Raw genomic sequence first — 27,752 nt, 5'->3', positions numbered from 1 at the left:
ATAGTTGATTTACAACATTGTATTAGTTTCTGGTGTACGTTAATATTTTGTTTTATTGTTTAGGAAGTGGGTTGTGGGATTTTTATGTATTTTCCCTCCCCTGAACTGTTACTCTGATGACTCATAAAGTTCAGTCACAATCAATCAGCAGAAGTCAGAGATAAACAATTTTCTTTCATTTTATTTGAAATAATATACAAGAATATAGTGTGCAAAATTTAGGGGCAACATCATGAAGTGTAATGAACTGAAATCAATTTTCCAGCTGTGATTCTAACCAGGAACACCACTTGGTAAGTAACATGAAAAGCCATGATTGTAGCTCAGAGCAAAAGCAGCTGTATTGCCAGTGTGTTTGCTCTCATTGTAGACAGTTGGAGGAAAGTAAAGTGCAAGTGTTGCACTGGAAGTGCAAAGTCTGCCCCCACCAGAGATATGATGACAAATACGATATTAAGATACGTGGCTGAGGAGATATAGGACACAAAGTTAAAAATACAATGGTGTCAACTGTTAATAGCACCATTACAGTGACTATATCCCAATGCTATTAACTAACTTGACCTTGGCCTGGGCTGGGTCGCCACCCACCGCAGTAAGGGATGGGTGCTGCCACCCAGTGCCTCAGCTCAGCGTGCTCTGGGACCCGCAGCAGGTGGCGCTTAGGTGGGACCCCGACACCATCCACCTGCTCCATGTTCTGGTCATCTCTTGGCACTGGCCAGACTGGGAGCCCCTGTGTTTGGCACAGACGCTGAACCAGGCGGTGGCTGCTCAAGGAAAGGCCAGCTCCCGGCTTCTGCTTCATTCCATCTTGTGTACAATACAGATTAATAAGCAGTAAGGAGCCAATGTATGAACAGCAGGTACATATTTTTATATTCCCCTTTTGTACAATTTAAAATAAAACATGTATACACTTCTCCTTCCTCTTTCTACTGTACTTTAGCACCACAGGATATCAATTTTCAAGCCTATATTACCTGATAGACATATATGAAGTTTGGAAGAAAAATAAGGCAATTTGGTTTACAATGTTGATAGTTTTAGCTTACTTAATGCTCTAATGGAGAAAGCAAATCCTCACTCGTATTATTAAATCATTGCAAGACTCAATGCTATCAGTATCTTATGGTCACACGGCTCCAGGACGAATCGTGAGACCTTGATCTTCTTAAGTCTTTCCATCAACAGTCAGTTTATGTGAATACAGACTTAAGAACATAAGCATCTTGGTTTAATGTTGTTGGGAGCCCTGTGGAGATAAAAAATTAAAGCTCAGTGAATATTTACAATACGTAGTAATTCTACAAGTGAAAGCAAAGGTGGATAAATACAATGTTTATAACCTTACTATTTAAAAAGATTGCCTTCCCAAAGGTGGTTTTTAAAAGTCTGCTAACATCTGATAGTTCAGGCATCCGGAAAATGTATGAAAATGATGAGACAAGAGAGGTGGACTAGGATGAGCAGGAAAGACGGGTGATCCAGGCAAAGTCCTACTGCATGGAATCTGAAGGTAATGGAGAACTTCAAAAATCTAGTTCAGCCACCCTCTTGTATTGGAATCTGACTACTTTTTAAAAAGAAATTCTTAACACAGACGTGAACTGCATGTTACTACACAGAAATGGGCACAAATACACAGAATGAATCGGCACATCCTTGGCCCCCTCCTGCGAGGTGCTGATGTCTTCCCTTTATTTTTAATGCTGTTTCACATTGAGCTCATTCTGTTCTGTCATGTGAAGCTGTCTTGTAATTAATAGAAAACACTTAAAATATGCTAGTCTACTAATGGAAAAGCTCTATCAATCAAATCTATCCAAGATTCTTATTATAGTGCGAACTTGTTTACCAGCCTTCCTAGGCCTTGCCATTTTTTTCCTTCCTGAGATTTTTCATCTAGAAATTCTGTACAGATGTCAGAATTCACCCCCATGCCTCCCTCCTCCTCAACCCATCACCAATTAAGAAAGGCTGCTGAGACGTACTGCCCCAAATTAGAAAATTCTTCTATTGTGCTATCAAGTTAAATAACAGCTATCTTTCAACCTAACTAGATATACTACATTCTAAAGTTCTCCACTTGAGCATCTCCAGACGAACATTGCTACTTTCCATGCGAAAAGAGTGGCATTAATGATGAAAAGAAAAGCAGTCCGCCTTAGATGGTGCAAAAACATGATTAGGTTTTGAAAGTGTGAAAAGGCTGGGAAATAGCATCAACCGGCCTTTAAAGGCTTTAACAGCTGCTGCGATGCACCAGGACAGCTGTGGAGATAAGTCAGGACTGTTTTTGTTGAAACATACCGAATTGGTTCTTTTCCTTTTCCAACAGTCAGGATTTAAACGCTTTTGTTCTTCAGCCAAAGCCTTCGCTTCTAATGTATACATCCTTCTCTCTTCATTCTTCATTTTCTTCCACCTGTCACCAAGGATCACACTTATGGCTCTGTAAAGTAAATATTTACACTTGCTGAAGGCAAGAATTTTTCAGAAAAGTCATTTCAAGTGCTGCTATTTCGGGAAGAAATAAAAGTTGAAAGACAACAATCTTGTCCAACATAGAGAAAGGGAAAAGGTCAAGGCGACAGCAGTCATTTCCAGTAAAGCCCCAAGTCATGCGGCCCATTCATCACAACCTTGGCAGTTAAAGCCTCCGGGAATAAGGCCATTATTTCCAATTGTCAACGGACATCTAAAATGGCTAAAAACTGGTTATTTTACACAGCTCAGATTTGAAGAAAAAAGTTAAATATTTCAAAGAAATGGTGTAAGTTAGTTAGGTCTATTCTGATACACTGGTTTTGCAAAGCTGTTTAAGCCGTTACGGCAGGTAACATTCAGTATCAGCAGCACAAAGTATTCACTTTCTACTAGAAGCTGTCCTTACTTGCTGGTTGCGCCCATAACCCACCAAGTAGTCATGGTACAGCTTTCTTCCTCCACGCAGCCCCAGTGAAAATGTACACTTACTGCTTATCTCCTAAGACAACACCAAATAAACCTTAGGCAATATTTATACTTAACACTTGAAGTCAAACTGGTCAGACGTGTGACGACTAATAGATATTTGAAACTATTTCCTATTTGTATTTATTCATCTGCCCCAAACCTACTTAAAATGTCTCGTCAAGGACAGGCAGGCACAAACTGTTTTCCTTCTGTGCAGAGCACTTAACCCTTAATTTCCTGACACTCAATACGAAACAAGGTCTGGGATGACTGCATGAAGTATCTACAAGTGATTTCACGATGACTGACATGGAAGCAAGAGAACAGGTATCTGAGCTTTGGAAAAAGACACCACAGAAGCTTTACTCTGTAAAAAGAAATTAAATATATAGTAAATACATGAATTTTTTAATCCAAAAAAGCTAATGCAATTAAACATTGCATTACACGTTCTTTTATTAAAATAAGAACCAGTTTTTATAATCTCTGAGTTAAAGGTACCATATAATGGTTGACACTTTTACTAGTTAAATCGAGTAAGAAATACATATGTATCAATTCCCAAGTTAAAGATGCATTTGGTTTAAGTCGCTTCTCTCTTTAAAATGTTAACTACTTGGGGTAGGGAGAAAAAAATGGGTGGAGGTGGTCAAAAGGTACAAACTCCCTGTTACAAGTCCTGAGGATGTAATGTACAGCAGGGTGAGTACGGTGAATCACCTGTATGGCATATTTGAAAACTGCTAAGAAAGTAGATCTTAAAAGTTATCACAAGAAAAAAATTCATAACTGTATAGTGATGGGTATTAACCAGACTTATTACTGTGATCATTTCTTAATATATACAAATATCAAATGATGTTGTACACCTGAAACTAATGTCATATGTCAATATATCTCAAGTGTGTGTATATATATTAAAAATTAAGATCATGAGTCATTCAAACCAGAATTCAAAACAATTATTTTATGTGCATCATCATTTGACTTTTCTCACGATCTCAAGAGTAAAGGGAACAAGGAAGAAGGGCAAAAGATCATTATAAAGTTCTCCAAGTTCATGGAGAACTTGGTTTGCGGGTGAGGAGTGGAGGATTCTGAGAGATGCGGTAAGGGCACCAGCGAAGAGTAGGAAGGGTTAGTGTTAACTTTTATTCCTGGGCTCTACTGAGGACACCTCTAAGCTAAGCTTAGTCTTTTGATAAATCTGGCAGTTACTACAAATCGCCAATGCCCACACAATTCACAGTGTGACACGGCTGTACAGCAGTCACCTCCGTGAGATCTGACCCGGGAAGGTGTTCGTCTTCTCCATAAAGATGGAACTGTCAGCTGTTAAGAGCTGTGTCCTCTAACAGGCAAATGGCGCCGTATTAATTTTAGAAGGCAGATCCTTACCTCTTAGCTAACTTAACCACCTGTCTAGGCATTACAAAATAATTACTCATGACCCTAAAAAGTCCACTTGAACTTTTTAAAGTAAACCTAGAAAACAAAGAATTCAACAATAAAAGCTACTGAAGTTCACTTAACTATTCCAGTTCCTATGAAACTGCACTTAATACACTGAATTATTATAATCCAAATTATCACTCTTCTTACCTGTTATCTTTCCCTGGATACATCTGAGTATATTCAACTCTGTATTTTTTGGCAAAAAGCATGAAGGCATTCATTGGTCTTTTGCACTTGTTAGGAGAGGTGGCGCTCACAGTCCCTGAGCTGTGGTTTTTGACAGCTTTTGTATACAAAGAACTGGAAGAGAGCTGTGGTGATCCAGGCGAGCCACAGTTTTTACTGAATCCAGATCCTGCGAATTCTTGAGCTCCAGGCCCTCCACAAGACAAAGACGCACGACGCTGACGAGCCATACTACTTAGCACGTAGACTGCGGAAGAATCCATAGGCGTGAAGTCATAGCTAAAAATAAATTCATTAACATGGTTTTAATTCAGTGTAATGATCTGATTTGTAAAAACACAGGATTTGGGGGGAAAAAAAGGAAAAAACCTTAACATCTGACTAGAAATTTCAATGTATTTTACCTTAATGTTACCAACACTGTTTTTTACAGCTTCACCATTGACAACTGCTTATAAGATGAAAGCTTATATATGCATTTACTAAAATTTTTTTTAATCTTAGTAACAAAAATCTTTTAAAAACACATGGAGCCCCCACCCCAAAGGAATCTGTTACAGTCCACATTACTCACAGCAAGTACCTCCTTTAGATCCCAAGCAACTCACTTATTCCAACTTTAGACTCACTTTTTGACAAATCTGATAATCTAATTTGATGACTATAGAAACTTAAAATTAGAAAGTTAAAGTGGAGTGGCAGATATATATCCCAGGCCTAAGGACTAACCCCTAAGAAAACAAAATGCTGGGTGAGGGCAGTCAAAATTGGTTACATGTGGCCAAAGGAACTCACAGTGCACAGTAACCTGGGTCATTTGGTGAGATGCCAACAGTCACGTTCATCAGTCTCCCCTACAGGCTGTCCATACATCACAACACAGCCTAACAACTAAAAAGTAAAAACCCACACTGATCGGGAAAGGCCACGTTTTGTTTGGTATATTCAGTTCACACAGGCATGGGAATAAGCTATCCACAGTATCATTTTCTCAACCAGCCTGCTCGGAGGTGTTCATTATCCTCTTTATATGAGGAAAACAGGCTAAAGAAGATAAAATAATTGTCCACCCAAGGCCTCACAGCTACTAGCTCTAAACCCAGATCTGTCCGCCCACCTCCAAAGCCCCAGGTTTCCTCACCAGTACCATGTGCTCGGCCCTGCTACCTGCTAACCTCAAGGTGAATAATCATCACTGAAAACATTACCTGAAAAGTAGAGTTAATGTAGAACACAGCCTGAAGATACACCCATCAAAAGAATTCTCGTTCCAACTCTGTTAACTCTTACTGCTTACACTTATCTTAGCAGAAAGCCTTTTATTCTAAACCCAACTCTATTTCTCTCCCTGAAACTGAAATTCTGGCAATACATCAACACAGGTTGATAAAAGCCATAGGTAAAGCAGTGTGAGATTATGATCACCCCGCAGACGGGGGTGGGGGGGAGCCACGTGAATGAGGAGGCCACGCCAGCCACTGCACGCAGCACAAGTGACTTCTACTGACTACAATCACACGTCTCCTCTTTTAAAGGTATTACATGAAATAAGTGTCAAGTATGACTCTAAAATTATCGAATAAATGCTTAGCAATCAGTGTTATGTCAGGGAAACTATTTTTGCTATCTTAAGCCCCTCCCACATGTAATTTAGAAGAAAAGAAAACATTATAAATGAACCTGACACCAAATTATAATTATCTACCATCAGTAGAGATTAATAATTTGAAACACCAAAAGATTTAAAACCAGTGTGACTGACTACTGAAATTTGAAAACTCCGCCACCTAGTGGTACAAGTGTAACTATCATCCTCTTCCATCGCGGGCACAGTTTAAAGCGGTTTGAAGTACTCAATCACACAATTCAGGATTTTGACATGACTACAGCATTATAATAGTACACACAATAGCCTTTTAAGGAAGCTTCATCTTTTGCTGTGCTCACTATCTGTGGTTCTAAAATGGGCCTTGTTTCCCACCTCACTTCTACAAGCCATTCCTCAAGCTTAGAAGGCCCTTTCCCACCATCATGCATCACTCAAACTCTGCAATAGTGTAGTCTATTAGCCATGTCACAGACTAACTCATTTAATACTCCCTCCCATATTACCCTCATTTTACTTTTTTTTTTGAAGACCCATAGGAAAATTAACTTAGCCTAGTTTCCACAGCAAATCTATCACAGAACCAGGATGTGAGCCCAGGGAGCCCTGCTCCAGAGCTGTGTCCCTCCTGGGCCACACTGCCTGTCAGCCAGCACATACTCCACCGCACACATGGACTAATCCATCTCCTTCTCTAGACTGGGAGCAAAGAGTCAGGCCTATGTCTTAACTGATTTTAAATCCCCAATGCTCAGCACACACTCGGCTTTTAAAATGTCTGATGACTGACTAAGAGAGTACATAACAATGTAAAATTTTAATTGGGCTCACAGTCTATCTATACTACTTAATAATGTAAGCTTGTGCAGGTTACATAAACCCTGTAGCCTCAGTTTCCATACTTCTGAAATGAAGACAGCACACACTGTGTGATGCTGCACCGCTGAGAGAACAATCTATGTAAAACACTAAAGGCAGAGCAGAGGCCAGCACACAGTAGGTATTCAACTGGGGTGTCAGTTATTATTGCAGAAGCAGCCTCGACTGGTAAACTGAGTACTGAATCTGGATTCTGACAAGATACAGGCTTGACTCTGGGTTCTGACACTAACAGCTATTTTCTGAACATGTTCCTCACTCTCAGCTTTAGTTCTCTCTCCCTCTGTAAAATGGGGACATCATCTACAAGGCAGTCAAGAGTAAACAAGTTAGTACTGTACAGCACCGGTACCTAGGAGGCATTCAGCAGGTTAAAATACATCACCTGAACAGACACACCAACTTCAGAAATGACTGTCCTAAACCTGCCTGATACTGCGAAGACTGGCTTCAATCCCCAGTGTCTCAAACGGGCTTCTTCAACTCAAGTGCTTACTTGGAAGCTTCCTTTCTACAAGAGCCACAAATTGTACCTAAGAGCTCATCAGTTTATCACTGACATCTTCTGGTCCCCACCAAGCGAAAATTTCAAGGATTCCAATGTCCTTCCCTGAACAGTACGACCCAAAAGCCTGTCCCATATCCCCAAGGGGCACTTGGGACTTTAATTCTGGAGTTCCCTCTTGGAGTAAGAGCTGCTGCTTCCTGCCCTTCTCTCCCTTCCTGACCTCCTCACGGCAGGCAGCATCTCCCCTAACCCGCTAAGTCATAACCCAGTCCACGGTGAAGATTTAGTCTACTTCCTGCTTCTCAATTTTTTCATGGTTTCTCCTGGATGAACTTCCATTTCCGCTCCTTCACGAAGGGGGAAAGGAAGGGGGCCACTCTCACTCCACAGAGAAGTGAGACCAGTCGTCCTAGGAGTGAGCGCTGTTCAGTGGGACCAAGTAATGGGAACCTGCTGTCTTACAAAAACCAAATGAGACAGCCAAGTGTTCCTTCAGCTTAAAAAAAGAGAAAGTTTTGCACTATGAAATACCTGATATATAAAAAATGTATATAACTCTATAATGTATATTTTATATACTACAGAAAGATTATATACATTGATTTACACTTTTGTTAGCTGTATTTCCAAAGAACATTTGATTGCAAAAAAATGGAATCATAACTTTCTGGGAGGAATTTTTACTTATTATTTCTAAAACTGACCCTTGTTTTAAAATGTATGGCCATGGTTCATTCATTTTCCCTGACAAAAAGAATTCCACAGTGTGATTACATCACGATATACATATTCACTCTCCAGTTCATGCGCGCTGATACTGTTCCCGTGTTTTTTACACCATGAGCGACACAGCTATGAAATGTTTTACGCATCTCCTAGCACATGTCTCTAGGAATCTACTTCTCTAGGTTGACATCCAGAGGCACGGGATTGCTGATATTCAGTGTTATAAGATGAAGCCGAATTATCTTCCAAAATGGTACAGTTTACACTCTCACCAAAACATAAGAGGTAGCACAGATCTACATCCTAAGAATACTCTGAATGTCAGACCTTAACACTGTCTTGGTTTTCAAAGTGTGTATGAGAGACAGAGAATCAAACAGCATTTAGATTTCAATCTTGAACATTGTTGAGCACACAGCCTGTGCCAGGCCATGCTGGGTTTTGTTTTGTTTTGTTTTTAAATAGTCTCACTTATGCTTTCAAAGTAAAAACATATTAACCTTATATTTTATTATATTAAACTGAACAAAATAAAATCTACAAGCCAGCAGGAACTCTTGAGAATTCTCTACTTAATGCCTATTTTTTTAAAGGAAAGAATGGGTCTTAAAATCCCAGATATTACATATAGACCTTCTCTGGCTTCCTTCTGGGAGAAGGGTGACCAACTGTCCATTTTCCCAGGGATGGGGTTTCCAGGGATGCAGGACTTTCAGTGCTACAACCAGAAACGTTCCACACAAATTCAGACAGTTGGTCAACCTTCTTGAGTGTCCGTACACATGGATTCTTGTCCTATTCTGCCACTTACAAGGTGATCTCAGGACAAATCACTTCCCTCTATAAGTCTTTACAAATGTCAACTTTCTGCTATTTTTATGATTTTGTTAATCCATGCAACTAATGCCCTTGTCAAAATGAATATTAAACAAAGATACAGTTACCTAAAGGAAAAAAAAAGATACAATTAACAAACTTGTGGACTGGTTCAAGACAACTGGCCAGATTTAGCAGATTTTTCTTTTTTAAGTATCAAAGCTGATCTATTTAATTCTTGGTCCTAGGTGTTTTTCCTCATCTAAATGTTTTACAAACTCACTTTTCCTAAATGACTACTCAGTGTAAAACTCCTCTTGAACTATTATTTTACTTAAATTACCAAATATTTTTTCATTTAATCATATATAGTTGACCCTTGAACAACACGGGTTTGAACTGCTTGGGTCCACGTATATGTGCGTTTTTTTTCAATAGTACGTACTACTCAGTCTATGGTTGGTTGAATCTGCCTATACAGAGGGCCGGCTAGAAGTTACACGTGGATTTCCGACTGTGTGGAGGATTGGTGTTCAAGGGTCAACTGTATATACTTCCTCTAACTAGTCCTTTTGTAATTCTCAGATCTTTAAAAGTTTAACCTCTTAAACAGCAATCATTAGGGAGATTAAGCATAAACGTTTAATGGAGAGGGGGAAAAAAGAAGAATTCAGTATTACCTTTTAAATGTATCAAAAACACCTGAATCATCAAAATTAATGGCATCGGGGTGTCCAGGAGGTAGACATACATCACCAATATGAATTTCACAACATGGAATGCCATGCTGTACCACAGTCAAGCTTGGATAAAATGAGGACCAACCTAAAGTTAAAGCAAACAACAGTTACATAAAGGATGGAGACCGACAGCACTTGAATTATTTATTATACAATAAACATAGCACTTCTGCATCTTAAAATAAAGTTATTACTTGAGTTTTTTTTAACACAAGTCATGTATCTTTGCCACAAAGCAAGTCCAAGTATTTTATTTTGCAATGTAAAAGGCTTCCAAAGTAATTTAATTCACCATTTTATTAATATAGCAATTCTACCAATCAGCACTTCCATTGACCTACAAGATAGTGATACATGATGATGATTGAGACCATGAAATAGTCTCTGAATCGTGATTCAGGTATATAGCATATTTGGCAACCCTAAACCAAAATGCAATTACTAGAATACTCCATTCCCCGAACTACTTGAGACAACAGAGCTACTGTAGCACGCTACATGAATCTCCACGTTCACACCCACAGGAAGCAGAGCTCTACCTGACGACTAAGACACTCAAACATCATTAGGTTTTACTATACGGCGTTTCTTATGGTAGTTTTCTTTAGTTTGAAAGTTTTCCCTTCCAAAAAAATTTTTTTCTTAATCATCAAAGAGTTATGCCACAAGACATGATTATAAATTTAAGAAGCTTTCTTTAAAACAGTTACTACAAATTCAAATTGAAGCCCTACCTTTATTTTTAACATAGAAAGGGTGGTCCAGCTTACACTCTACAGTAAGTAAACCATCTTCTACTGTACCAGGATCAAAAGTCAACTTCAGTACAGACTCGCCAAATGATACACTTTCTTCATGTGATAACAACTTTAGACCATCAGAACCATAGCCCTGGAAATACATGCATACAGTAAATAAATTGGCAGTATTCAATTCAACATGGAATGAAGTTCCTGTTAGACGTAAGATTTTGTGGAAACGATAAAAGTAAGACAGGATCCCTGCCATAAAGGAGCTTTCGACCCAGGAGTGAAGAAAGGCAGATACATAAATTACTACTATAAAGCAGACTAGAATAAGCACTTCAAGTATAAATAATGCTAATGGAGTTTAATACAGGGAGGTATTAACTCCAAAAGAAGATTAGGGAGGGCTTTCAAGTCCCATTTGGACTGGGATTTAAAAGAATGAAATTTAGAAAGGCAGAAGGAAAATGCTTCACACCAAGAACAGTTGTAACAATTTCTCTGAAGAGCGCGACTTATTTGCTGAAAATGCAAGATGAGTTCAGACTGCGAAGGAGGGCCCAGTCAGTCAGTAAAGGGATCTTAAAGACAGGCATGGTGCTTAAACTTTCCTTTGAGAAGGTACTGAGAAGTCAACAGAAGTATTTTTATTAATTGTCAATTTTAAGATCAGGATAAAGACTATAGGATAAAAGGCACCTCTAGTGTTCCATTTACTTGAATATATTATGAGAAAACCCCATTACAATCTTGAATTGGCAAGTGCAGGGGTGGCGGAACTAGGCTAAATTTAACTTCAACTAATATTTATTGAGCATTTAGTACATGGCAGGTGCTAGGCTCTGAAAACATGAAACATTAAATACCACGTGATCCCTATCCTTAAATTCACAGAAAAACAAAGGAGACAGACATGCCAACAGGTAGCTGTAGTATCCAGTCACTAGTGAACAAAGTAACCAATGAGAGAAAGGGGTAAGTGTAAAAATCTTCAAGGAAATAGAACTGATCAACTGAACGTGAAGGGAGGAAACCAAAACAGTCAACTTCCCAGTTTTGAATCTAGCAATCAAGAAGGATAATAGAAAAGAAAAGGGAAAAGAAAAGGGAAAAAGGAGGCCAAAGGGGGAAGAAAAAGGTAAGTCCAGTGTTCGTTACACTAGTAACTAGATTACAGAATCTTCTAGTTCTTAGAGCTGTAAGAACTTAAAACTAATCCAATCCCATCTCACAGACCACGAAGCCAATGTCTAGCAGTCTGCCCAAGGCCAGTCATGCAAACAGTTGCTGACAGAGCAAGAAAGAGCCCAGGTTTCCTGACTTCGAGACCAGAGTGCTTTCCACAGGCCACCAAGAAGCTGCTGTGGGCAGTACGAGCAGAGGCCGTGGTGACGAGGGTGAGGCGGCTAGAATGGTAGCTCACACTTGACGTCATGGGCAGATAAGCCACCAATCAAAAAAGACGGGACAGTGGAGGAAGAATCAGGGCGCTGCCACGCTACACAAATCAAGAGAAGACAACCCACTGCGTCAAATGCTGCAGAGATGCCACGCAGAACAAGCAGGAAGCTCTTTGGAGATCAGAATAAAGCTAGTGGCCTTTGAGACAAGGTTAGTAGGGCAACAGACGCTGAAGTCAGACCACGGTGAACTCTGCTATAATGGTAACAGGCTGAGGGGGACACTGAAGGCAGCCAAGAGAGGATTTTTCTCAAGAGACTCAACAGCAGGGAGCAGCAGGATCCACATAGGAATTTTAAACAAGCACACTTCACATCCCAATTTCTCTGCCTACAGAGAAGATGGAGAAATTAAAGATTTCAAAGCTAAAGGTTGACAACCAGCATTTATCCTAGGCTAGGGCTGCCCATTACGGCTTCTGCTTCTTTACAAAATGCCATGTTTTATGGGGTCCTTTTAAAAGTAACAATATAATCAACTCTCAGTATCCATAGGGGAATTAACCACTTCGTAGATTACCTAAGGTAAGGCTTTGTTTTATTTATTCATTTTATTTTTAATGCCAGTTTAGTTTTCCCCAAAATACAGTGTATAGAATGCCAATAAATATACTTTTTTCCATATAAGAAAGCTTAATTATAAAAGTAAAACCTACAGTCACTGCTCCTCTCCATCAGGCTAATAAGCAAGAGCAGTCACAGAAACTCTTCCCAAAATGTAAGCTGTCACTTAAATATGAAAGTAAATGGAGGATACGCCTGTAGATTAATAATAAACCTAATGTTATGGAAAAGTTTTAAGAATCTTAAATCAACCTTGTGAGTGCCCATCTGGAGATCTTCCTCATTATCACAACCTTCGGTTCTAGCAAAATCTTCAACATCCTGCCATTCCTTATTGCTTCCCTTATGAAAGCACAGTCGTGTGCCTACAGTTTAAGTAAAAAACAAATATTAGATAGGTGACCAGTGGGCTGCACAAGTAAACTGTAACAAAGTCAAGGGTTGTTTTTTTTTTTTTACCTTTCAAAAAACAGTGCCATGCAGTTGAAGGCCAGGAATTGCACCATCCCAAATCATCATCATCTGAGAGGGAGGACATGCAGAAAATGCCAGACTCAGACTCACTGTTTGCCTACAGTAAAAAATATGATCAATTTTTTAATTTTTATTTTTTTAACATATATTGTTAATGTCTTCATCTGAAGGTTTCAGTGGGCGAATTAATCACTCTAAACTTAGGGGAAAAGAATACCTTCAAAAACTGAAGTTCTGGGAAGTTTTAGTTCAATGCATGCTCCCACTGCTAACAAACCTTCTTAATAGTGTACATAAAACCTAGTCCACAACACGATGAGACACACTACTACTTCCCATCTGCATGGGCTTCAAAAGAACTTAGAGAGGGAAGTTAATGTACTGCAGCTGCTGTGCGAACTTCATAAAAGTTTCATCTCATGAATACACTTACCCTTTCGTGTCTGACAGGTGTTTCCTCCTTCCAGTGGTGATGTGGGAAGGCTGGCTCACTCTTAGAAGAGGACACTGGTGGAGGGCGTGCATAGGAATGTAAACTTTTGCTAGTGGCTATGATGTGTACAGGAGATGATCTAAAATAAAGAAGCTGTTTTAGCCGTAAAGCAGTGGTCCTTAAAGCAGATCTTTCCTTGTGATGAAAAGAACGTCATATTCCTAATGCCAACATTATTACATACAACACCCCTAAGGGAAATACTGGTACAGACATCAAGATTTCCTTTATAGTATGTTGTTCCCACTTAACCTCTTACCCAAGCCATCTTCACACATTTTAAAGGTTTTTATTCTTTTCGAATTAGACAATGTACTTTAAATTCCAAATTACTGCTTCATTTGTCTATTCACTCATTCATACAATAAGGACATGTACAAGTGCATATTTTCATTCACGAAGGTTAATATCCCCCGTGCGGGGTTCCCTCTCCATTTCTGTCTTCTTTCGTTTAGTCACCTCATCTCAGTATGAACAGGGCATCGAAGCTTAATGTGACCAACACGGACCTCTACCTACCAACTACCCATATCAGTGGGCAATAACACCAAAATGTTTAAACTTAATACAGTAGAAAGCAACCTATTTTAAACTCCTTTTAACTGGAACCATTTCTGATACCAACTTGTGAAAAGCATCTACATACGAGGTTAGTTATTTTCCAGCATGATCACCTTAAAAAAGGTACCTCTTCTGCCTTTCTGCTTCAAAAGCCCCTTTACCAGGCAGTGCTCCCTTTAGAGTACATGGGGTTCCCAAGAACACACTCAGATCCTTCCCCCACAAACAGATCAGCCATCCAGCAACATCTACTGACTCGGGGGTTTGGACAGCAGCTCAGAGGCTGACCTCAGGGTCTGGGAGGTAAACGTGAAGATCCCAAACCAGGACAGTTCTCTTGAGATGTCAAACACAAATTTAGTCCTTAACAGAAAAAGGTTTACACGTGTCTGTACTAATCCTCTTTTTAAAAAGGGGAGAGCCATCTTACTTTCCAATTCTTCCCTTATTCCCTGAGAAATCTGATTAGCCTCTCAGTTTTTATTTTCTCTTAACATTTTTTCATTGTATTTTTGCAGAAATTACTTTTAAGTGAGGATCTATGTATAAAACTATGCTTTCATTTCATAGCACTTCTTAAATAAAAAGCCCTCAAATTTCCATGTGTTTTAGCCTACTCTCCAATTTTATATTTCAAAATACAAATAGTACGTATTTCATCTTCACCCAATTTCTTCCTTTTATTACATATACATTTAGATCTTTATGAAATATTAGGAATGGCCAAACTGCTAAAAATTCCTTAAGTTCATTCCTGCTTTCATAACGAATAAAATGAGTTTATCAGTTCCTCTGTTTAACCGTTTAAAAGAGAAGTAACAATGCAATGTTCTAAAACGTACACGGCCTAATTGTTCTGTAAAAATTAATATGCTCAGTGTGTCTGAACCACTAATTCCATGCTCTCTTCATCCTTCTATCAGTGCAGGGATAACACAGATTCTTCCTGTCCTCAACCCCCAGTACTGTACAGTTAAGACTTCAGACATCCAAAGTTCAGTAACTAACACACTTCAGCACTCTACAAGGTGTGCGAACAGCCACTGACAGTGTTAGAGACAGGCAAGACGGCAGAGCGTGACTCTTCGTCTCGTTCCCTATGAAGAAGGGAAACACAGAAAATGCTGCACAGAAGAAATTTACATCTTTAGGGAGCTACTCTTCTATTTTTTTTTTTAATATTAATTTTCTTCTCAGGGCTTTACTCAACTTTCTGTGAACTAAATTATAAACCCTCATAAGTTTGCTGTGAAGAATGAAAAGCATTATCTCTAAACTAGAAATAAAGAAAAAATAAAGTCCACTAGTAAAATCAGGGTTTGCTTTTTTAATTATGAAAAAATGTTTTGCTTTGTGACTATTTAAAAAATTACAATGAAAACTGGGATAATTAAGTAACACTTCAAAAGGCAAGTTTTCATTCCTGTAGAAATTTTCAGGGACTGAAACTGAATTTGCTCTGATCAAGACCAATAACCTGCTGAACAGAAGACAAACAGCAAAACTGAGGGGATCCAAGAAAACCAGGGCTTCACCCCTAACAAGTTTACTCTTTAGCAAGGAATTGTACTAACTTAGGAAAACTACCAAAATTCAGTCATTCCTGCATCACCTAGTATGGACTCTGATCTGCTCACACACATGAGTACAAACCTGGGCGTTTCTCTCCCCTGCAAACTGTCATATTTACCTACATCTTTTTACACAGCCATTTTTATCACCTTGGGAAGAGTTAATGAAATATTATCTACTTAGGTCTCTCTAGTAGTATTAGTTGGAAGCTTTCCTCATTTCACAGCACAGTAACTCATTTTCTTAAACCCTGGCTTCTAGGTGAACGAAACCGTGGTTTTTATCAATGGGAGTCTACTTTTGTAAGTTCACGATTTTAGTATTAGCAACCATACAAATAACGTAAAGCCACATACATTGTGGGAAAAAACAAACCTAGACCAAAAGGAACCTGAGTCAAGACTGACAGAAGTTTAAAATAAAATGTTCAGGGGGATGGTATAGCTCAATGGTAGAGCACGTGTGTAACATGCACAAGGTCCTGGGTTCAATCCCCAGGACCTCCCTTAAAAAGTAGACAAGCATAAACCTAACTCCACCCACCGCCCCTCCCCACCAAAAAAAAAGTGATTAAAATAAAATGTTCATTTTAATTATGGTTCTTTAGACAAATAATCTTCATTTCTATAAATAGAAATTTATAGTAAGAGTATTCTTGGTCTAATTTATATTTTGATGCTTTTAAAACATTTACAAACATTTTTGACTCTGTTGTTCTCCTATCACTTTTATCTGATTCTCAAAATATGAAATTATAGTGTTGGGTAAAATAGCTTTGATCATTTTAAGACAAGGAGCTTAACTCTACCTGACCACTCAATAGAAGTCAATCACATTACCACTTTTAAAACCACAGAAAAATAATCAATAGCATTTTGTAATGGTAGAAGTTTTCAATAAGAAGACAGCCAATGTCCCACCTGTTGTAAAAGGAGCACTGCATAAGTGGACTTTGTGGACTGGTGGCGATATTCGCTAATTCTGTTAGCCAATCCACCTCATTTTCACCGTATGTGTTTTCTGATATGTCTGAGGTATTTTGGGTCCAAGATGACCTTGGATATTCTTGATGTGACACATCTGAACTCAGTTGGTATATGGCAGATTGAGTAGGATCACTCTGAACAGCCTGAAGTTCAGGAAGATCATCTGCAAATAAGCACACTCAAAATTACAAGAAGTTACTAATACAGGGAACAATATCACAATTACAGTTGAAAAAGAGGTCCTCAAATTTAGCTAATTAATTTTGTGAGTGGAAAAATGTAAACTCGGAACATTTTCTTGAATGAAACAAGTTTTAATTGAAAAAAATGACACCTTATACATTTAAGGGTCAACAGAGTCTGACAGAAAAGTAACCCTAACTAATGTGAATGCATAAACACCCGCAGCACCCAACCATGCCATCACCACTACTGCTCACACACTGTTCCTGTTCTCTGATTTTTCCCCATTTTTTATTGCTCACCTGGAAAAATCCATACACCCCACTGAGACATTTTTGCTAACATGTTAATGAGAAAAGAGGCATTTTTGTGTGTATGTATGTACTTATTGTTCACACCTTACTAAACTGTTATACAAAATCACTGCAGTAAATAAAAACAATTTTCAAAGATGAAATAGTCATGGTACAAATTTTTAGGTACTACTCATTCAACCTTATCTATACTAAATTTTTTTTTTTTAAAAAGAGGAAGTCTGGGGGCAGAGGGCACAGCTCAAATGGTAGACCACATGCTTGGCATACACAAGGTCCTGGGTTCAATCCCCAGTACCTCCTCTAAAAATAGATAAATAAAAGTAAACCTAATTATATCCCCCTGAAAAAAAATTTAAAAAACATTTTATGTCTGAACTCAGTAACATTTATTAGTTATTTTTTCCAAAAAAAATGTTTCCAAAAGGTAGTCTATGACAGATCCTCAGCTACTCAAGAAAGAAAACTAGCAATAGTCCTTAAGTACCACTCACATACATGCCAAGGCTATTATACTATAATGATGACTGAATTCCAAAAAAAACCTGAATTTAGAAAATGAAAGGATGGGAGAAAAAGCATCTTGCATGCCTTAAAAAAAAAAATCTCTGAAACACATACCTACAAACTCTACAGATCCACTGGGTCTCCAGTATCTGTCAAGAAACTTTTCTAGTCTTGGGAGTTCCCCAAAACTGTCACTACAAAAGTACATACTCATAATTCCTATTCAGGGGGAATAACCAGAATAGCTCACTAAACCCGAAACGTCTGACAAGTACCGGTTCAGGACATTCCTCCGTAAAACTGACTAGAAAGCATCTCACTTTCCAGGAGCGGTCAAAATATCTAAGAAAACTCCACCCTCTAATTCTCCTGGTGATGCAGCCGTTTCCCTTCCTTCACTGCCAACTTCCTTCTGTGACCATCACATCTTTAACTACTCTAAAGGGAAAGGGTTCTGTCTTTAAAGTTAAGTTTCATTCCCAGCTGACATCTTTACTGCTTTAGGGGAGGGTACTCAGGCACTCTTCGTGGGGCGGGTCTGCTGCCTCTTCCCCAGCCCGGGCTTCTGGCTCCCTCCAGAGGCGGCTGCTCCTGGTTCTTTCGGGCCACGTGCCTGATGCTGCAGTGGAGAGCCAGGGTGGGGCCTGGCCGTTCTTGACGGTGGTCGGCACATGGCAGAGGTGGGCTTCCACTGCCCAGATCTCAACTTCTTGACCACCACACCTGTGCCACCGGCTACCCGCCCAGTCCCACAGTGCAATCAGCCCATCGTAGCAGGCGCCTGTTGGTAGCCGGGGCACTGCGGGCCTTCAGGTCATTGGGTTCCGCGCTGCACGTCTGCTTGCTCCTCTCCATGGAGAACTGGAGCAGTCCTGCCCGACCATACCACCCGAGGCGTGAGCACAGACCCGCAGCAGCTCTTCCTTTCGTCGTTGCCGCCAGAGACCAGAAAAATAGTGGAAACTACTTTTAAACTGAAGTCACGAGGGGCAGTACAAGTTTTTGACCCCTGAACCCTAGGCTCCTCATCTTCTCCTGAAACCTAAAATGTAATGATGGGGAATCAACTGCGTGATTGAAATGGTGCTCCTTGCTCAAATGTAACCACTACTCAATGAATATTGGGGCCCAGCAACCCCTTAGCACTCAAGCAGGCTATGTCAGGATCTCCAAATTCCCCAAGAGCACACTAGTATATAACCTCCTCCATTTCATCATTTGTAAAATGAGGATAACAACATCTCAAGAGTCTTTGTGAACATTTGGGAAAATTGCACAATAAATGGGGACAAAGCCAAGATGAAGAGCTGGGCAGCAAGCCAAGGTTACCTCTCTTCATCACCTGCCTCAAAGCAATACGATGCCGAGTCATACCTCAAAACACCTACACACTCCCACAGATCTTGTCTTTTATCTTGTCTTTGGAGTAGATGGGCAGCAGTGATAATCATAAACGTCAGATCCTCAAGTTTCAAGGGTCCACTGTAATCTCCCCATTGTACCAACACACCAGGTACAAAGAGTGGCCAGGCATAATTTACTGAGCTCAAAGGGATGTTTCTAAAGTAACATCTTCCAAAAAGCCACACAGCAAGGTTGTCATAAGGTATGTTGAAAGGCTCATCTTTACCCACAAAGGCAATCTGTAAATGAGTCTATGATAACCAGAACTAGCCCAAAGTTATGTTGGCTTTACATAATATTTTATAAGCAGTAACAAGAGAACACTGAAAACTCCTAATGTACAAAACTTCACATACTTTTTAGCAGTCAAGGTAGGTGGAAAAGCTGGCTAAACATGAAAATTAATCTGAATCTCAGTGAAACTCCTAAAAACTTAATTTTGTTTACCAAGCTCCATGTGCTCATCACAAGAGTTGTACCCAGGTGAGGATGGCAAGTTTTCATTACACTGCAGCAACTCCAGTGAGTCATTCATTCCTGAAGCTCTCTTGTCCATTACCAGCAGGAGTTTCTGTACTGCATTAGGCATCTGATTTGTCTTCACTTCCCACACCATGTTATGGTGCTCCGACTTAAAAAATAGCATAAGAAAAAAAATTAAGTGATGTGATTTGGAAACGATGTAAGTATAAAATCAATCAGAGACATCACAATGCTATCTTTAACTTAATTATATATTGCTATTTGTATCCCCCTCAAATCCTTTAGACTGGGATGACATCCTGATATCTTGGCCTATAACCATGTAGTCAGCACTAAATTATACCCAAATCCCAAAGGATTAATAGCTTAACTTACATTTTGTTTCTTTAATCTGGTTACTCTCCTTTCAGACCCCAATATTGAGATCAACAGAACTTTTTTTTTAAAAACTTGTATCTTCAAAGTTAGAAAAAAATTAACAAGCTTTTCCTCAATTAAATTAAAAAAGGCTGAAGGACTATTACCTCTCATAAAAATAAAAATGTTGTTTTCTCAATGAGATTTGGGACCTAACCATAATAAAAAGATACCTGTGATTCTGAATAGGCTACTATCTCTAGAAAGATGCGTAAGTGTGGGATATTTAGCTAAACAAATAGTATATCTACCATTATCTCAAGACTGCAAAGTTATAACAAAGAAGAAAATAATACAGGTTAATACACCTAAAGAATTCCTCAGCAAAATATACCAACTAAATTTTATCATGAAAGTAACATGTGGTTAGACACTTGCTTCCGAACACACTCAAATTAGTTATCTAACATGGAGGACAGAAGCAGGAAGATTTCCTGATTTTTCAGGCTCCACTCCAAATCTGGTTTTTAAAAAAAGTTCTAATGTGCTAATGTGAAATACACAAAAAATTCTAATATAACATACAGTTTTTTTCCTTAAAACAATAAAATATACTGCTGTTAAAAGAAGTCAAGTACCCAAGCCCAGCCTGATCAAAAAATGCAGCGAAAAGATATTTATACCAGAGCTTCCTAAGCCCTGACATAATCACCAACAAACATTGACAAATTATTTCTACACAGGCTTTTTCATTAACTTTTTAATAAATGTTATCCTGACTATAAAATATATGAGTGCTGTGGTAAAAAAATGAAAAAAGCATTTTTTAAAAAAGGAATATAATAATTATTTCTAATCTCACTGACCAGCTATACTGTTACATTTCAGTGTATTAGTTTACAACTCCATCTTTTTCATGCAGATATCTACAATCATTAATTTTTCTTCATATTTCATATTAAATATGATTAATTAAATATACTTTTTCCTTAATAGGTTCATAAGCATTTTCCTGTGTCATTTTTTCAAAGCTCTATTTTAAACAGCTAAATAATATACATCATAATGGTGTGCCAAATTTTACTTACCCCTCCTACTCCTGAACATGTTCCCAGTTTTTCCACTCTTCTAAATAATACTGAATTTATATTCTTTTAAGTATTTGCTGACATCTGATTATTTCTTTAGATTCCCAGAGACAAAGTAGTAGTTGGATGGCAATTAAACATCTTCTTAAGGCTCCTGACACATGTAGCCAAACTGCCTACTGCCGTACTTTATTTCTAATATTTTATATTGGATGCTTTCTGGCTGCACTCCTCAATTATTACCCATTTCTTGGACATTGCTTTAGAGCCTTACACAATACCAACTGTAAGATGTACTACAGAGTAGTGAGAAGGGCATAGGAGGAGATGTAAGGAAACATGGGTCTGATTCCAGCTCGATCACTTACTAAATCTAGGACCTAAGTGAGCTTCTCCCTAATTCAGTATCTCCATCTAGAAAGAAGGATAACGACACCTGCTCTCCTTTCCTCCCAGAGCAGGTATGAGGCTGAACTGAAACAAAGTGAGTGAAAGACATGCAAAATGACTTCTTAAAAGATTTTTTTATCCCTAGACTGACATAAGGCAATACTATACACACTTTGGGTACTTAATGTCCTAAACAGAACAGTAATTGAAAATAATTAACAATAGGAGACCAAACAGTCAGCTATTCAGCTTTGGCAATTTCCCCTCTGGGAAATGTGTCAAATTATCCAATATATCTCAATAAAAACCACATATCATGCCATTACTTTAAGCAAATAATGGTTTATCTAAAAGATGTAAGGCATCTTTTGCCTTGAGTGAGGCATTCCCAAGAAATGAACACTCTTCCGTAAGTACAATCTACTATGTACTGATTGATTAATCAGTCCCATCATCAGATACAGCAAACCTGCTGGGGCATTAACAAATAATTTCCTACAAAATTGGTAGCTACAAGAGATGTGGTAAGTAACACAAACTGACTTCCTGGACAATTTACTTAAAATCTTTATGCCTTGTTTTTAAGATGGAAATAGTAAAGCTCGTATATAGGTTGTAAAAACTCAGTGAGCTAATAAATGTCAAAAGCTTACAGTAGTGCCTAACAGAGCAAACTCTCCATGTAGAGTGGTCAGTATTATTAGCAACTAGCAGACAATGGGAACCGCTGAAGATTTTTAACAGAGGTCTGACACGATGAGAATTATACTTTAAACATTCTCTGTCTATTTAAAAAATCGTATGAAACACAACTTGAGTTTGCAGGAACATTAAAAACAAAGATTTAAGGGACAGTGTACTAAAAAACAGAGTATATTCACATTCCTAATTTCTGTATTTCTGTCTAGGTAAGCCACCCACTCCCAGCTTCCTTTGCAAGAGTTCTCATAAAAGAAAAGGCAGTTGGTAGTATCAGTGCAGAGTCCTTATTCAGTAATGCCTAAGACATGAGAGGAACTAGTCATTCTATGTGAGTTCTCAGAACAACTAATATTAATTTTAGGTAGCACATTTTAACTCCTTCCGTAGAAAACTTCCCTACATCTTACGCACACAGAACACCATTTAACCTGTCTAATGATTCAAACTTCATGTGAATATCTACTGTACGTCCTTCACGTACAGATGTGATCTGAAACTTGAACATTTACTCATTTTCTGTTTATTACAAAGTTCAGAGTTGCACTATACGTACACATACACGCCTCCTCAGAGCTATCCTGAAGCGTCTGGAGTGGAGCTGCAGTCTGTCCTGTCCTCCTCCCTCTGCAGAGCGCTCAGGCTTTCTCATCCTTCCCAGTTAGATCTGCCCTGCCCCATCAGCTGGTCCGGGGGCCCACCATTCACCATTCACAGTACACTCACATCCCCTCGCAACTTGGACCACTTCTTCAGCACTATTTAAGTCATCTACCAACATCCCATCACAATAGTCCTTAGATGAAGTGGGAAAAACATTTTCCGCTTCAAAACAAGTAACAAAAGGACCAAAGTAAATGTTTATTGAATTTGAATTCTATATGTTTGCACCTTTCATTACTCAAGGCTATCAAAAGTGTGGTCTCTTGAGACAGTGGAGGTTTTACTTCTGTAAACCTCCTGGACAGTAAACGGGAGCCTAGACTTCAAGTCAACAGACTTGAAAGTAACCTGCTCTACAGGTAACCTCAGGCAGGTTGCTTAACCTCAAGTTACCTCTACTTATCTCACGGGGCTACTGTGAGAATTAATTCAAACCCATATACGTACATAAGTTTTCTGTCTCATTTTTCTGTCAAACTATTTGGGGGAAGCAAGGTCTCTGTTTGATACAGTAAAGCAACACCAGAGGAGTCTGTACTCAAAATCCTCCCCCACATACATTACGCCAATTAGATGTTCACTGGGATAAACAAGCTCCTCTTTCAAATTTCTCCTGGTAGAGCTAACGCTATTGTTCATTCATGCTTTTGTACACTGCTTTGGTATTACAGGACTCGACATAGCTGTCTTGTGTTTTTAGTTAACTCTGTAGACGTCAGCTCTTCATTAGATCAGTGATTCTCAAAAGGGAGGAGTAAAATTCTCCAGCAGTTATACTTTGAAATGTCATGTTCCATATTACAAAATTTTATTGGGGGGGAGGAGCAGGAGGGCCCTACTGCATTTGTTTTACAAACTTTCAGAAGTAAATATCCACAAAGTCTTAGAAAAATAAGGAGAGTAAGAGATGACTAAAAATAGCTAAGTCTCAGTGAATGAAAAAGAAGGAAATTAGATTTCAACTAAACACCTACCTACCACGTGTGGAGCATTTCCACACACTTCATCTAATTTTATATAAACCTCAAAACAGCTCTGTGAACAAAGTAGTATTCTGGATGAGGAAAACAGGACCCTAACGAATGAAAGGGACCATTTTGTCTTAAAAAAAAAAAAAAAACAAAAACAAAAACGAAACAAAACCCTGAGCAAAAAGGGACAAAAGGTATAGACCAACATAGGTTAGTTGGACATCTACTTTCAAGTGCCTGTTCTTCCCTGAATCCTTATCTTTCCATCCTCAGTATGAGTATCAAGGAAAGGCTCTGCTATGTGTCCTGCCCTAATCCTGAAGGACTTCTATACCAAGCTCAAATTGTTTGGGGACAGAGGATGAAGAGAAGATCATCTACAATTAACTTTGTATCTCTAATGAGAAACTGAAGTAGTATTTAAAATGCATTACGTAACGCCAAGCTAAAGCCAGCCTCCATAACAAACTGAACAAACTATATTAAATGCAACTTTTTACACCAAAAGCAGCTGGGGGCTTTAATGCAGTTCTTCTAGAGTATTTTCAATGAAATTTCAAACAAAAGATTTAAAAAAAAATGTTTCTACAACTCTAGTTTGCCACAGTGCTAAGGAAACATAACAAAACAAAATCCATACCCCATGAGTGGGCGGTATTCTTTCCATAGAACTACTGTAGAATATCATGTACCATCTATATGACCCCAAATAATTTAACCTCTATGCCTCAGTTTTCTAGGTAAACTGGACCACCATCTGTCTATCACAGTTATTAGAGATATAAAAGATATTACATCACACATCCTCACCTGGTTCCAAAGCATCCTTCTATCTCATTAGTCACTGCTGCCCCAACTAGACTCTTTGCCTTTAATGGACAGTATCAAATACAGCTACACAAGTTTTTATCAATTTCATGCTGATTTCACACAAAATACTGATTTGATGAATAACAGAAAACCTCTAATACACCACTACAAGCCACCCACAAATCTGTTTACATGAGTACTGTCAATTCAAACAGTAGTTAAGATAGGTGGTCTTATAAAAAAAAAAACTTATGAAATAATATACGAAAGAAATTTGTTTTCCCAAACTTGGTTGTAATCCTAAAAAATTTCATATTACCTAAAACAACTTGTGAAAAAAGCTTTTCTAAGCTGTCAATAACTTTAAAAAATTCAAACAACTATACTAGAAATTTTTCTCTTCCTTCTGTAGCAAATGACAGTATAAATTATGATACGGAGTACCAAAGTAAACATAGATCAAAATATAAACACTGAGTCAGGCATAAACAAGAATATACAAGACTATCATTGTTAATAAATAATATCACTTTTCCTGAATTTTACGAAATAAAAGATATTTGTCAGCTTAAAAATTTTGTTATTTTCTCAGAATTAACTAAACACTTTCACGCTTAAAAGATAATACATGTAAAGTATCTGGCATTGCCTCATTAGCATGTTCTCATGATTATTTATGACAGATTAAAAAAAATTACTGATACTTTCATTTCAAACAAATACAGGAGACCAGTTTGCAATTCTCCCTCAAAGACCTTCAGGGTCCAGCAGTTTATTCATTCATGAAGCCCAGGTCATTTGCTTGCATCACTGAGCATTTGGCTAGTGAGGAAAAGGTCCAATGAAATTAAAATACAGTGGAGAAGACAACTCTTAAAGCGACAGTACCATGTTTCAAGGCTGAGAGGTAGGCACCGTGAAACAAGGAAAACTGGGGAGCCAGACTTGCAGGAAACTCTGGGAGAAGGTACTTTTCTAAATAATGTATGGAGTACAAGTTGGAAAAGCCAACAAAGGGGAAGAGTTCCAGGCTAAAAAAGGTAATCGGGCTTATGAAACTAAATAAAATAGAAACTAGAAAGTGAAAGCAAATCATTCTATAAATAATGTATTTGTCACGTTCGAATAAACAGCAGTATTTTGCTGTAAAGCAAACGGCTTCCTCAAAAGTATAAAGTTGCTCAAAAACTTGAGTGTTATTTAATTCTTTTGATTATAATTCAAATTTTCTTAAAACTTTGCCAACTATTGCCTTCTCAGAAAGAATTGAGTAGTTTACTCAGGGAAATTTAACAGCTGACCCTAACACTCTTGTTAGCAAGCTAAATCAGAAGATAATAGCGAAACAATAACAAAAAGCAAAGACAAAGTATTAGGAGTACAATACAAATGTAGATCATTATCCACAGTTAAACAACAGGAAATTATTTACAAACGTTAAAGTTATTTTAATTCTCTAAAGGTAACTTTGAAGGGGAGGGTATAGCTCAGTGGTAGAGAGCATGCTTAAAATGAACAAGGTCCTGAGTTCAATCTCCAGTACCGCCATTAACCAGCTAAATAAACCTAATTACCTCCCCCCAAACAAACAAAAACAGGTAACTAATTTGAAAACCACTGTTAGGAATCGTCTACTACTGGGTAACCAACTGAAAGCACTTAGTCGGAACTGCTGGTAGGACTCCAGCACTTCCTAGTAAATATACACACAACTCCCTTCGACCCTCCTGTCTCAGCATCAGTGGCTCCCAGAGCTAGACTCTTTCGAGTATTGCTCAGAGGTCCTTTTACAAAAGATTCTTGCTGAAAACTCCTTAAGAAAGAGCTCTAACGAGTGTAGAATGCAAGGCGGCGAGTGAAATCCCCTAGACAGTATGTAGCGTTTAAAGAAGCTGCAAAAACCGGGGCCCGGCTGTCGATTTCGCCTGGATTTTTTGTTTTGTTTTAATCTGCCTAGGGCAGCAGCATAGGTTGGAAGGCGGAGACTGGAATCGCCTGCCAAGCCTCGGCTCTCGGTCACACAGAGGCAGTGCCTCCCAGTTCACGCCAAGTCCATCCCCCACCCTCTTTCGCCATTCATCGCGTTCCCCTCCCCTCCCCCCATCATGTGACCGCAGCCTGGACTCCAGGCTTGTTTTTCCCCTCAGCTCAGCCCCATCGCGCAGGCGCCAAGGAGCCCATTCATTCGAACTGCGTAACAATGAGCCCCGGGGCCCAGCGGCTCCGCGAGCTTCCCAGCTCGGCCAGATCCCCTCTCGGCCCCGAAAGAGGCGGCGTCTCGCTGGAGTCCCCCAACCCCGGCCGGCCGCCCACCTCGGGCCAACCTCCGACCCTCCGCCCATACGCGGGGAGTTGAAGTCAAACTTTCCTGGGCAGCCCCAGAGCCGCATCGGCCCCCTTCCCCGGCCCAGGCCCGCCCCATCTCCGCACCCGGCCGGGCCACCCACCGCGCTCCCCGGCCCGGAGCACGGTCCGCGCCGACGCCTCCCAGCCCCCGCCCCAAGACTCCCGCGGGTTGCGCCGCCGCGAAGCCCAGGTGAACTCGCGGGAGACGCCGGGCCGGTGGGTTCGCCAAGGGCAGGCATCGGCCGGTTAACTACCCCCACCATGAGGAAGAGGAAGGCCGACCCGGGCTCGCCCGGCCGTCGGCTCCCCTCGGGATCCTGCCCCTCCCTTCCCCACCCCCACCCCCTTCCCGAACTGAAAGACAACAAACCCGCTGCCGAGTGCAGGCAGCCGCGCCGCGAGCCGCCCTGGCCGCGACAACACCACCAGCAGCTCGCATACCCCATTTCTGACTGACGCCGGCCTCCCCAGCGCGCGTTACTGCTCCCGCCGCCGCTCTTAGTCTTCAACCGAAACTTTCCTACTTACCAAACCCGTCGCCATTACCAAGTCTTTCAAGCTTCGTCTTCCCCCTCCCTTCAAACCCCCGGGGGTTGAACCTCCTCCTCGCTCTTTTGCCCTCCTATTGGTCTGCGAAACTGCCTCTCGATCATTTCCCTCTCCCATTGGGTGATACCACAGCCCGTCTCGGGGGCGGGCTTGTATTGACTTTTGTGTTGTGTTTACTGGGGGAGACGGCGTGTCAATCACTAGAGTGAGCGCTTCGGATTGGATTGCTGCCGAGACTCCCGGGACCCCAGCCAAACT

The 27,752-nt window shown here is 39.7% G+C and overlaps 1 protein-coding gene across 3 annotated transcripts; it reads right to left on the bottom strand.

The window, feature by feature from the left end:
• Nucleotides 1-154: 154 nt before the first annotated feature.
• Nucleotides 155-27,535, bottom strand: HBP1 (HMG-box transcription factor 1). Of its 3 annotated transcripts, none has more exons than XM_006198513.4 (11): nt 27,474-27,535; nt 19,586-19,769; nt 16,665-16,893; nt 13,552-13,690; nt 13,104-13,215; nt 12,897-13,009; nt 10,609-10,765; nt 9,815-9,959; nt 4,561-4,878; nt 2,314-2,455; nt 155-1,255 (listed from the first exon to the last, which is right to left on the bottom strand). In XM_006198513.4, exons 1-11 carry the CDS (start codon nt 27,486-27,488, stop codon nt 1,238-1,240), a joined length of 1,572 nt encoding a protein of 523 aa, XP_006198575.1. In that variant the 5' UTR covers nt 27,489-27,535; the 3' UTR covers nt 155-1,237. The 3 variants fall into 3 exon arrangements, with proteins under 3 accessions (XP_006198575.1, XP_031535650.1, XP_015090055.1); XM_031679790.1 differs by having other exon boundaries at nt 27,316-27,498; XM_015234569.3 differs by having other exon boundaries at nt 27,387-27,484.
• Nucleotides 27,536-27,752: the final 217 nt, after the last annotated feature.

The sequence above is a fragment of the Vicugna pacos genome, chromosome 7 (assembly GCF_048564905.1).
Source record: "Vicugna pacos chromosome 7, VicPac4, whole genome shotgun sequence".
In the NCBI taxonomy this organism is placed as follows: Eukaryota; Metazoa; Chordata; class Mammalia; order Artiodactyla; family Camelidae; genus Vicugna; species Vicugna pacos.
The sequence above is the reverse complement of the archived record's forward strand: the minus strand, read 5'-3'. Positions and strand labels throughout refer to the sequence as shown.